Source organism: Corylus avellana, chromosome ca9, assembly GCF_901000735.1.
Source record: "Corylus avellana chromosome ca9, CavTom2PMs-1.0".
Lineage (NCBI taxonomy): Eukaryota > Viridiplantae > Streptophyta > Magnoliopsida > Fagales > Betulaceae > Corylus > Corylus avellana.
The window spans coordinates 2,029,590-2,042,803 of NC_081549.1; the positions used below are offsets into that span (position 1 = coordinate 2,029,590).

At 35.8% G+C, this 13,214-nt stretch overlaps 1 protein-coding gene across 1 annotated transcript; it reads right to left on the reverse strand.

Moving 5' to 3' along the window:
- Nucleotides 1-6,685: 6,685 nt before the first annotated feature.
- Nucleotides 6,686-11,062, reverse strand: LOC132162658 (histidine-containing phosphotransfer protein 2-like). Its single transcript, XM_059572941.1, has 6 exons — nt 10,946-11,062; nt 10,373-10,503; nt 10,209-10,277; nt 9,223-9,294; nt 9,007-9,079; nt 6,686-6,931 (listed from the first exon to the last, which is right to left on the reverse strand). The coding sequence occupies exons 1-6, from the start codon at nt 11,003-11,005 to the stop codon at nt 6,857-6,859; spliced, it is 480 nt and encodes a 159-aa protein (XP_059428924.1). The 5' UTR covers nt 11,006-11,062; the 3' UTR covers nt 6,686-6,856.
- Nucleotides 11,063-13,214: the final 2,152 nt, after the last annotated feature.

The window sequence follows — 13,214 nt, forward strand, 5'->3', positions numbered from 1 at the left end:
TCAAATGGGTTGTTGGTATTTTCTTTGTGGAAAGGAAGCTCCCTATCATATTTGAATGAATTGTGGGTTTGTTGAAGATGAAAAAAAGTCGATTCAATTGCCTTAGCTCTTCCTATCCTCTCACCTTTGCTGAAGAAGAAAAGAAGTGGGTTAATTCATCCAAAAAAAAGTGGGTTTAGTTCGTAGCAATATATGAGAATTGATGAGCTTCAGTTGTCAGCAGTTGCAGCTCGTCATCGGAGATGTGGCTGGCTCGTGATCATCAGCGGTGCTTGGTGTCGTGATCTTTCTTGCCAACCGTCAGTGAGGGGAGAGGGAAGAGATGAAATGGGGGAAGAAATAGAGATGAAAAGGGGAGGAGAGAACAATGAAATGGGGGAAGAGAGAACACTGTGCAGTTTTTTTGTTTTTTTTTTTAAAACAAAAATTATTTTTTAGTTTTTTTTTACTTTTATATATTTAATATATTTATATTTATTTATTAAGAGCAATACATGCCATCATTTCATTAGTGCTGATGTGGCAACTAATGGAATCTGTCAAATTTTTAACGAAATTTGACTACAGGGACTAAATTGTTTTTTTAGCATACCTCAAGGACCTCTGATTTCATTTTGATACCACACAGATCGTTTTGCAATTTAGGCTAACCATAGGGATTAATTATGCATTTATCCCTATAATTAATTAACAATTTAACATTTTAAGATAATATATATTTAACATTTTAACGTCAAACCCTAATGAAGGGAGATATTGCATGAAATTAGATGTTCGAGGAGAGTGAAATATTAAATATGTTTTTATTATTAAAATATTAACTAAAAATTTAAGTTTAATATTATCTTAAATTTTTAAAATTTGTAGTAGGCCATGCAAAGAATTTTGTCATCCAATTTAACAAAACAATATTAAAAGAAAGGGTAACAAAAAAGTGTTGTGAAGCTTGAGGGGGTTGTCACATTTTAATAAGGGTGTCAACCCAGTCCGGTTTCCCGGTTTTTGGCCAAAACTGGGGATCAGAACCGAGGTACCCCTATTGTTGGTTTTGGGAAACCAAAACTGGGAATCGGGTCCTGGTTAACCGGGGTCCCGGTTACTGGCCGATTCCGGTTTGTACACGGTTATACGGACCGGGTAACCGGTTTTTTTTAAGAAAATTGTTTTTTTCCTACACTTTCTCATCAAGCAAACAAATATAAACACTAAAGAGATCTGCTTCATATTATAAGTTGGGTTGATTTTGCAGTTGCTAACATACTTCTTTGGAAGAACACAAAATTATGATTTGCAATTCTTCTCTGCCTGTGATTTCTTCCCTTCAATCAACCGCTTCTTCCTTAGAAAATGTGAAAAATACTCAAATAGAATGAGAGAGGCAAAAGTGAGAGAGCCAACAAAGTAGAAGAAGATGCTAGAAGGAGAGAGATTTGTATTTGTGGAAGAAGAGAGAGAGCGGAGGCTTTGGAAGAAGAAGAGAGATTTGCGTTTTTTCACTTCAAGTGTGAACCCTAGACCTAGACTTATGTGTGAGTGTGTGGATGATTGTGAAGTGTGCCACAGCTAGAACTCATAGGAAAGAGTGAGAGTATGCAGAAAAAAAATAAAGAAAAAGAAAAAAAAGAGAGATAATGGAGAGATGTAAAATATGTTATTAAAATATATTATTATAATATTTAAATATTTAAATATTTAAATATATTAATTTATATATATATCACCCGGTTCCGGTTTCCCGGTTTTTACCGGGTGCCAAAAATTGAGACCAAAACCGGGGTCCCCGGTTTTTTATTTTTTTTGCAACCGGAATCGGAACCGTCTCTCGGGTTTCCCGGTTGACCAATTTCCTGGTGCCGGTTCTGGTTTCTCGATATTTTTTGACACTCCCTACATTTTAAAGTTTGGAAGGTATTTGAAAATAGAGTGTTAGTTTAAGGAAATTTGTATGGTTTTTCCCTTTCTTTCTTTACAAGTACATTAAAAAAAAACTCTCTGCTTTAATATATCTACTTTAAAATTGCATCACACAAATCATTTTCATAGCAAATACTAGAAGCAGTTGAAGGACTTAGTTTAAAATTGCAAAGATTAAGTAAGGTGACTTTCAGTACAAGAAGATTAATAAAGATGGAGAGACTGAGATTACTCGACCTTCATCATGTACACCTTACCGGAGATTATGCACATCTTTCTAAAAATTTAAGGTGGCTTCGTTGGAATGGATTCTCTCTAAAGATTTTTCCAAACAACTTTTACTCAAGAAACCTAGTTGCGATTGACTTGCGATATAGCAATCTCACACAAATTTGGAAAAATTCAGAGGTATATTATCACTACAAAAAATTAAATTTTTTCTGACGGACGTTTTCTGACGTGTCAGGTAGTCTGACACGTCAGAAAACGTTCCTGACGGGGCCTTCCTGACGTGTTTCCCGCGTGAAGATTATAGGTGTCAGAAATGGAAAATTTCTGACGTGTTAAGTTTTAACCCGTCAGAAATTTCTGACGTGTTATAATTAACACGTCAGAAATTATTTTCTGACGTGTTAAAGAGTGACACGTCAGAAAAATTTTTGACGTGTTAACTTGTGACACGTCAGAAATTTTACTGACGTGTTGAAATTTAACCCGTCAGAAAATTTCTGACGTGTCAAATTTTGACACGTCAGTAAATAATTTTAATAAAAAAATCCAGAAAAAAATTAAAAAAAAAAAGAAAATTTTTTTTTTAATAATTTTAAATTTCCTGACGTGTCAAATAGTGACACGTCAGGAAATTTAAAATTATTAAAAAAAATTAATTTTTCTTTTTTTAATTTTTTCTGGATTTTTTTAATTAAAAATATTTTTTTTATTTGTGGAACAGTAGTCTTCTCCGGTCCCAGTTCTCCCTGATCTCTCTGCTTCCTCCATTTTCACTCTCTCTCTCTCTCTCTTCTTTCTTCCATTTTCACTCTCTCTCTCTCTCTTCTTTCCTCCCTTTTCACTCTCTTTTCTCTCTTCTTTCCTTCTTTTTCAAAAACCCAAACCATAAAATCAATAAAAAATCAAAAACCCAAATCAAAAAATAAACCTTTCGATCTTCTTCTCTTCAAATCAAAAATCAAAAATCAAAAATCTCTCAAATCAAATCAAAATAAACCAAATCAGAGCTTCTTCAAATCAAAAATCTCTCTTCTTTGATCCTCTTCTCTTCTCCTTTTTTTTTCTTTTCTTCTTCTGCTGCTTCGATCTCTTCTCCTTCTTTTTTTTTTTTTTTTTTCTTTTCTTTTCTGCTGCTTCTCTGGATCTTCTGATCTTCTCCCATTTTTTTCTTTTTCTTCTTCTTCCTCAATCTTATTTTTCTCCTTTTCTTCTTCCCTTTAGAAGCTGGTGGCCGGATGTACAGAGAGAAGAGGCTAGGGAGATTGAGAGAGGAGAGAGAGAACTGTGTTTGGAAATAAAAGAAAAAGGATTAAAGAATATGAATATATAATAGAATTATAAAGGAAAAGAAGAGGGAAAGAAGATAGGGAAAAAGAGGGAAAAAGTTGAAAATCCCGCTTGTTTTTTGATATCAGGTTTCTGACGTGCTAAAATTAACACGTCAGAAATTTCTGACGTGTTAATTCTAGCACGTCAGAAAAGGTGAATATATAATATAAATAAACATAATATAAAAATTATTTATTTATTTATTTATTTCTGAAACATATAATATATATATATATATAAAATAATTCCTGACGTGCCATATATGGCACGTCAGTAATTCCTGACGTGCTATATTTGGCACGTCAGGAATTTCTGACGTGCCAAATATGGCGCGTCAGGAATTCTTTTATTTATTTAATTTTTTTTTTGTCTTCATTATTTTTCTTCTCTCCCTTTCTTAATTAATTCATTCTTCTTCACTCCCTCTTTTTTTTTTTTTTTTTTCTCTCTGCACGTAGGCTTCAGTTCTTCTAATTTTTTTTTTCCTTTTCTTTTTCCTCCCCCAAGTTCCAACACACCGTAGAGTGCAAGTACAGTACCCTGCAATTTTTTTTTTTCCTTCTCTCTCTGCATGAAGGAGAAGAATAAAAAGATGAAAGAATTCATGAATATAATTAAGAAGAAAACCTAGCTATTTGGATGCAACGACAAGTTCATTTCATGTTTGTTTGTTTTATCTCCAATTAAATAGTGTTTTTCAGTGAAAAAAAAAAAGACATAGAGATAATTAGATTTTAATTTCTATACTAAGCGAAGGGATAGGAGAGAGACAGTGTTGGAAAAATAAATGAGGGGGAAGAATAAAAAGATGAAAAAAGCGGAGGGAAAATAAGAAGAGGAAAAAATTTCAAAATTTCGGTCTTTTTTTTTTTTTTTTTTTTCTTTTTCTTTTTCTGACGCGCTAAACTGGCGCGTCAGAATTTTCTGACGCGCCAAATTGGCGCGTCAGAATTTTCTGATGCGCCAAATTGGCACGTCAGAATTTTCTGACGTGCCAAAATAGCACGTCAGAAAATTCTGACGTGCTATTTTTTAGCGCGTCAGAAAATATTTTCTGACGTGGCAAAAAATATGCACTGTTTGCCACGTCAGAAAATACCTATTTTTTTGTAGTGGAAGTACAGTATTGTACCTCAGGGTCAAGGTTAGGGTGACGTGCGTGTCAGGGTCAAGTGGGCGACGTCCTTTGAACAGTACTAACCCGACGTCGCCCATGCAGGAGACATCATTTTGACCCTAGAATGATACTGTTTCAACAACGCATCTTTAAGAGTCGTCATTTTTAGCAAAATGATGTAACATAGGGTCGTTTTGTTACACGTCCTTAAACTATCAAATTTTGTTAGTGAGTATCAGAATCAGAGGTCATGAGTTTAAACTTTGACCTCACAATTCACCATTCATTTCAGTAAATTTACTCATTTTTATCGAAAAATTAACTGCTCACTACGTGTACCTTCATGTCATATATCACAAGTAATTTGGAATATTTCTCCGTCGATGTGGCCTTTATACTAGAGACCAACGTTACTTCCTCGTTTAGAACGTGAGCCATCATCGCTAACACTTGCGCTAGAATCTAGTAAGGATTGAGGCATTTTGTTGCTTGATTACTCCACAGGTTGGATCAAGGAGCTGGGAAGAAGATGGACATAACTGAATGCCCAAGATCAAAGCTCCGAGAACAATGCGTCAAGTACCTTAGACCTGTATGCGCTTCCGTGTATCAAATTTAATGCATTTATTTGATGCAATTGAGTATCTTTGAAGTGCATTTTGTTGCATGATAAATGAATTTTTAGGGGCCCAATTGTTTTAGTGTTGATTGTTTGTGTAATGGAATTAGCTAGAGAGGATCCAATATGAATACATCGTTGCTGAGGGGAGAATTATTCAGAGTCAAAGTGGAGATCACCTTCATACACTAGGAGAGAAGTGGATATTCGTTATGTGCACCAGGGGGAGACTCTATGTGGGTAAGGTGAGAGACTGAAAAAGCGGGAAAATGGGTTGACAAGTTTCTCATATTCCTATTTTTGCCGCCAACTAACACATTCTTAATTCGGGTTTAGCATAGGTTCAGTTTCAGTTGAAATTAGATCTGTTGAGATTGAGACATGTGTCTTATGACATGACACAAGGAACACTTGTCACAATCTCAACAGGTCTAATTTCAATTAAAATTGGATCCGAGCCGAATCCCATTCTTAATACCTTACAGAAAGAGAAAGGAAGGTTCCATCATTCTAGCTTCTTGGCTGGTGGTGTTACGACAGTTGCAGGAAGCCTAGTGGCAGAGCATGGAGTTCTCAAGGTACAGTTCTTAGGGATTCATGCATGAGAAAGAAGTTGGCAGTGGCAATAAGTTGCCTGGATCTGAATTCTTAGCAATTTGTTGTCTGAATTGCTTGCGATTCCAACAATAAATGTGAGAGGCTTCTTATAAGATCCATTTGCCTAAACAGGAATTACTAACCATCTGAGTAGCAAAATTAAATCTATGGCATCTAATCCTTGAATATTGCTTTAACGTTTCAGTCCATCTCTGCTAATAGTGGACATTACCGGCCTGGAGAAGATACCCTTGACCGCTTTTTATCCTTTCTAGTAGAAAATGGAGGAAATCTTCATGGAGTTCAGGTAACTGTTCCCTCTCATCACTTTGTCTTGGAAATTTGTAATTGTATGGTCCTGAAAAGCTTGACCAGGTGTAGACCAGAATGTTTTTTGTTCGCATTACTTGTTTGTGGTCTTGGTAGTTTAAATGTCATCACACCATGATTGTTTGCATTGCTTCTTTTCAGATAGAAGGGGTTGAGCCTGTAATTACTTGACAATATTGTCTGCGTTGTTCGAGGGGGGAAACGGCTGGTTGTTGTAGAAGTTCACAGATGAGGGGGAGATTGTCCATATAACGTTGTTAGGCTCAAACCACTTTGAAGACTCACCAGATATTTATCTTCAATAATTATCTTGCTTTTACTATGTTCCATGTTGTTTGTTATGTTATGAGGAACCGCTTGTACCTTGTTTGGGGTGAATAGAAAATTTGACCGTTTGCCAGTGAAAGTATAATCTGACAGCATCTGCATGATTAGCAAAATTGCCTCTGAAGATCATTTCTAATGTCGTCATGTGACTTCTGCATTGAACATGTTTTATTCACAAATATTCTCTAGTTTTGTACTTGTGACGTTCAAAGAGACTAAGATACTATAAAGAAAATGGAGAGGAGGGTTAATCTACTTCCTAGTTCCTTGGCACTTGCTATGAAAAGAAGTCCAGAATGTAAGAACCATACACTTCTTCACAAAAAGAAGAAGGAAAATCAACAAATGAAGTACTGAATATAAAAGATGATGATAGCCATTGCTCAGAAACTTCATGCTGACCCATCAATATACTTGCTATCCAGTAATTGCTGGTTGGTCGCAAAGGCAGAGATCGCTTTCTCCAGCTGCCCACCAAAGGCCAAAAATGAAACAAATTTAAAAGCTGGTTAGACAAATAATGTGTACCTTTGCGAGAACTTGACATTGAAATGCCAAAAAAAAAAAATAATAAAAATCTGAAACTAAAAGTAAAGAGGAAAATAAGGCTGGAACATGGAGTTGCGGGAATTGGTTTGTGCCTTAAGCAAGAGTAAAAGGAAGAAATCTGTGGCACCAATGTTCTTCATGATAAACAATCAGCAAAATGGGGCATGTATAAAGCTCTGAGTGTTTTTTTTTTTAGAAAGAGATACAAATACAAGCAAATTGTGCCAAAACCAAAACACAATTGTGAAGCTTAGCTAATGAGCCAAGGATGTCAGAGATCAAGGGGGAAATCCTCCAATCCTTGGTGAGGTGGCTGAACTGAATAGCAAGAACCACTGCCAAGGAGTCACCCTCCGGTATTATGTTATCTAGCGTAAGTTCCAAGGCTGAACAAGGCAACCAAAGAGGATGGATCCCTCGGGGTCGGAGCCCACCGTGGCTAAGGCAAAAAATGTCTTGATTGCAACATCAAAATTCACTTTGGCGAAAACCAAAGGAGAGTCGAAAGTCGGATGATGTTTTTTATCCAAGTAACAATGGATTGACCTCCGAATTTCAAAGCGTTCATGGGCCAAAGGTAGAGTCTCCAGATGACTCTAGAGAAGTGGCAAAATAGTTCTGTGGCTGAATTGCAAACGGGGGGCAGAGGATTTCTTGATCATCATGCAGAGGAAAAAATCTAGACAGATTGCTATGGGAGGGGATGCTATTCCAATCAACTTCCACAATAATAGTTTTAGTCTATTGTGGATGTTAAGTTTCTATAAATTCTTCCAATCCTAAACAGAGAGATGATTGTCTGAGGGAGGAGGATGGAGAGATTTATAGACTGAGCAAGCTAATAAATCCCCATTTTTACTAGGTGTCCAGATAAACTTGTCAACAGCGAGAACCTGAGGGGGATGGAACTCATGGTGGAAGCTGTAATAATGGTGTAAGATGGGAGAGCAACTGCAACAGATCGATTTGATGATTGTGGTGCGGCCAGCTTGGGAAAACAACTTAGCTTTCCAACCATTTATTCTTTAATTCACAATGGAGATAAGGTCTTCAAAGGATTTTTCTTAAACCTATTGAGAAGGATGAGAAGCTGGAGCCTCTTGAGGTTAAATATTTCCTCAACCGAATGGATAGCCTGAGGTTTGTTGTTTTTGTTGAATAAAATTGAGGATTTGGAAGAATTCACCTTTTGAACAGACCAAAGACAATAGAGATCCAAACAGCTTTTGATAGCAGAAGTTTCAACAGAATTAGCTCTACAAAACACAATCAAGTTACCTGCAACGAGAAGATGGGAAATCAATGGAGAGTGCCTTGAGATTTTGATGTCCCTAAGGTTACCCTAGACCTTCTCCATTTCAAGCTTGATTGCCATTAAACCACAATTTCTCTTTTTTCTCTTCATTGTGTGGAAGAGCCCATGAACCAAGATGGAGTTCCTTCTGAACCAGATAATAGATGGTTGGAAAGCTGAGTTGCTTTCCTAAGCTAGCCGCACTACTCTCATCAAATCTGTTTGGCTTTCCAACCATCTAAACAAAGATTCTCATTTGTTTTCCAAGGATAGAGGAAATAGAATAAACTGAGAATTTTCTAACATTCGATCACCAATGATTACAAAGAATAAATTGTACCCACCTCTCTCAAGATTTGGCAAAATGTCAAAAGACTTACCTTCTACGTTTAGAAACGGTGCTATGTTCCTTGAAGTTTGTGATCCATAGATAACATATACACCTTACGACCACACACATGCTAGTAGAAAAAAAAAAAAAAAAATCCCTTTTCAAGGTAAATTTGTATTCAAAATAATCGCAAATAATGATAATAACATCGATAAAGGATTAGTGTAATCTACCCAGTTACAAAATTCCACATGTTACATTTATTATTCAACCTACTTGGCATGAAACAAAGCTACAAAGAGTTTTTATCCCACTAAATCAGAATCTTATAATTGAGAAGGTTAAGGAATTCACATCTTATGGATTACCTGTATTAGGGTTCGGAATTTGCTTCGGAGAAGACAATATTTGTGTGCAATTATATTTAAGGCTTGCTGACACCTGTAACGATAAAAATTATTGAAAGTATAGCCAAATGTATATACTTTGTAATGAAGTACCAAAGAGCATTTGTGATGTCATATATTGTGAAAGTATTATGTTAAATCTCACAAAGTTTTGTTTTTGTTTTTGATCCTTCTTACCTTTCTTTGTTTTTGTCCTCAGAAGCTTGCTGTAGATCAATACAAGCAAGTTTCAAGTGCTGCGCACCAATGCTGGTAGACAAAGTGCAGCAAAATGAGTAAGATTCATTAGGTAATCACTTCATCATAATACTGAGGAAAGTTCATTCAAACTTTATAGATTAATAGATAAAATATTATAACTCAGCAGCATATCCTTATAATATAATCATTTCCTTTTGGACAGTATATCAATCTAAAAGAAGAGAACTTGGTGAGTAAGATTCTTTAGGTAATCACTTCATCATAATACTGAGGAAAGTTCATTCATACTTTATAGATTAATAGATAAAATATTATAACTCAGCAACATATTCTTATAATATAATCATTTCCTTTTGGACAGTATATCAATCTAAAAGAAGAGAACTTGGTGATTCTGATCTTCTTGCAAACTCCTTCCCATGAATTTTCTCCTACTCATTTGCAGAATACATTAACATATACAAATCTACATTAAATTTGAAAAAAATTAAAGGACATCTAATCTAACATCCTTGGGGTGGACCTCATGAACAAGGTTGCAAGTAGCAATTATGTAAGCAAATCCCTAAGAGGCTGTTTATTTGTTAGAGCTAGCATTCACATCTAGCTAAGCAAATTTACTATCAATTTTAGCTAAAAAAAAAATAATAAAAATCACCTTCTTTTTTTTCTTCCTATTTTAACTACTCACTTTTCAAAGTATCTACATCCGATTTTTTATTTTAGTTATCCACTTTCTTTATTTTTTATTAAGAGGAAGGAGAATGTTAGAAATTAAAAAATGCTTTGTTTTTACATTTGGTGAGTAAATTTCGTGAACACCGTAGCAACTCACCAAATGTTTATCTAAATTGCTGAGTTAGATGCAACTCTTTTTGCTTCTATTTCAGCATCTCTGCTATCCAAAATAACATTTTGGCTAGCCGAATGAGAATCATACAACAATTGAACCAGGATATTACCTAGAGCTACTTCCTTTTAGTTGATGCACCAAACCATTTAGCTTGTTAAAATCCACATCTTGCTGACCCCTGCGAGTATATCATAATCAAAATACAAAACTTACCCAAAAAGCATGGATCAATTATTAGATATAAAATGGCAAATTAAGCATCTCAAAGATTACAGATAATTGTTCAATTCCAACATGATCCTTTCTGCGTCATTACAAAATATCGTGATCACTTCCATGACAAAATTGGGATTGCTTGCATCTTGCAGAACTTGAATTTGAGCAAACTGGCTGTCCAACATACCCTGCAAATCATATATTTGAGACAGATACTCTAATATAATTCAATAACAAAGCTCGGAAAAACATGTTCATCAACTCCTCCTCAATCGTCCCCAAAATACTACGCCAAAAGGTCTTTTTGATGTTTTTCTTTTAATTTTGTATAAAATTGGGGGAGTTAATTGAAAAGGAAAAGGTGAAGATTGGCCTGATAATCTACTAAGTTGACAATATTTGGTCAATCCAATACTTGCTCGTCAGTACATGAAAATTAAGAATCTACTAAAACGAAAAAAATTGATGTGAAGGTGAAAAAAAAAAAAAAAAAAAAAAAAAAAAAAAGATAACATATAACATAAACACAATTGTCAAAAAAATGAAAAACCCAAATAAGATATGCATGTATTTATGCAATTGAAACGAGGAAACTAATGAAGAACACGAGGAAGAAGAATATGCAATTACCTCGTAAAACATGGATTGGATCAAGTTGTCGTGCTGTGTTTGAAGCCCATGTAAGTCCATGTTGAGTTTGAAGAGCAATCTGAGAATTAGAGTGAGGGCTGATCGGTGAGGGAATGCGACGGGCAGGGAATTTATTTTATATATTTTCTCACTTTATAGTTGCATGTCACATTTGGAAAGTCGAGAAAAAGTCAACTACTTCTTAAGATATTCATTTTTTGAATCCCTGCAAAGATTTGGTGGCCATGGCGTTGTTTCAGACTCCAGTGGACCAGTATCAAGTTTTGTGCTACTCGGTGACGTATTTTACGTCACAGTACTCCCTATTTTTTAGTCTATATATATATATATACAATAATTTTAACAAAATTTTCATAAAGTTAACACGTATTAGGGTATGGATTTATAGAAAATTACTCACATAAACACAATTAATATTAATGGCTTTGAAAACTATTGATGTCTTGATAAGACTGAATCAAGCTTATTGTTCCTGCCACCTAAAGGGAAAAGAGAGGATTGGAATAGATTTTAGACTTTTAGTAACTCTCACTCTAGCTCTTCTTTTATTTTTCCGCAGCCTCCTCCCAAGGAAATTTGGTTGATTTTGTAAATTGTAACCATATGTATATTGTATTAGTATAGTAGCAACCCTAACTGGAGTACGTGGCCCAACCTCGAAAACTTAAATAAATTATGCATGGTAAAATGCTGGGCCTTGTGGGTTTAGGTTCTCTTCATAGAATGGGCTTACACAGGAGGCCCAATAGGAAAAGTAAGCCCAAATTTGAATCCTCAAGTGTCACAGCCCAAGGCTTGCAAACCTGTTAAATCCTTGAACAATAGGATTCAGCTTATGCATGGCCCAGCCCAAGGTTCAAGTCCCGTACCAATATTCAATGGTAAATTGGTAAAAAATTGATTGATCACCCTGAAAAAGATGGCCCAATAGCGAGCCAGTTCGGTGTAAGTGGGCACAAGCTGTAACCTTTAAACCACGGGTGCACTTTTTGAAGTGTGTTCCAGTACGACATAAGAAAATCTCCAGCATTTTCTCGTTGTAGAAACAGACAAGACAGCAAAACATAAATGGATGAAGACCCCGTGCAGTGGGGACTTCATCCTCTCCATTTTATTTGAGGAACTAATTAGTTGTTTTAAAGGGGGTAATTTTGTTTTTTTTTTTTTTTTTTTTAATTCAAAGAAGAGAAAGTGGGTTACATGAGATCGAACAACAAAGGGGGTGGACACCCCCTACAACAAACTCAAATAAAAAAATACAGTACATAATCGGTGAAGACAACTACTTCTGTTAAGAGATAGTTGCAGGAAATGTATTGTAGAAAACCGGATAGGAGTCATTGAAGGATGAACGCCGACAAGAAAAGTTTCGGCCACATGATCAAATCACTTCAGATCATGGAAACAATAACCCACAAGAAACAGAAAACCGTCGCGTGGGTGTCAAATCTGAGTGCGAGTGGCGGCGTTGCGATGCTGGGGAGCCAAGGAAGGTGGTGGGCGGGTGCGTTGGTCGGTGGGGATGACTAAGGAAAGTAGATCTAGTTTTGGAACTAGTTTTAAAACCAAGCAAAACCTGTGAGTGGCGGAAGTTGAAAGATTGGGATGACGGGGTGCAACAGATTTGAAGAGGTGGTGAGGGTGGGTGGCGGAAGGCGAGGAGGCTACGAGTTGGCGATGTTGTGGACGACAAGGAGAGGAGAAAAATGACCGAAAATGGACACAAAAAAAGAAGGAAAGAGAGGGGAGGAGGATGGAGGATGGAGGATGGAAGCCATACCTCCTCCCCAAAAAGCAGTCACAAGGAGGTGGCTAAACACCACTGAGGGTGCGGAAGAAAACCACTAAGGGTTTTGGAGAAAGCTTCTCTCAGGAGAGAAGCTTAATGGACAAAAATATCTTCTTAAAACAATTAAATGGATTCTCTTTATTTCATTTGAAATTGAGATGATCCTTCTTCGTGCAATAGACACGGACCAAGAACAACATTAATCATTTTAAAAAAATAAAAAAACTAAGGGCTGGTTTGGGATTGCGTTGGAGTGGCTTAAAAGTGCATTTAACACTCAAAAAGTTCATTTGAAAAAAAAAACTTGTTTGGTAAAAAAAACATAAAAAGCGTTTTTAAGGGTAAAAAGCTTAAAAATTGTCAAAACACACTTTTTACAAAAGCTTTATTTAAGTTTTTGCTAAAAAGTTTTTTTTTACTTAAAAGCTCTATTTCTCAAACGCAATTTCAAACATGCTC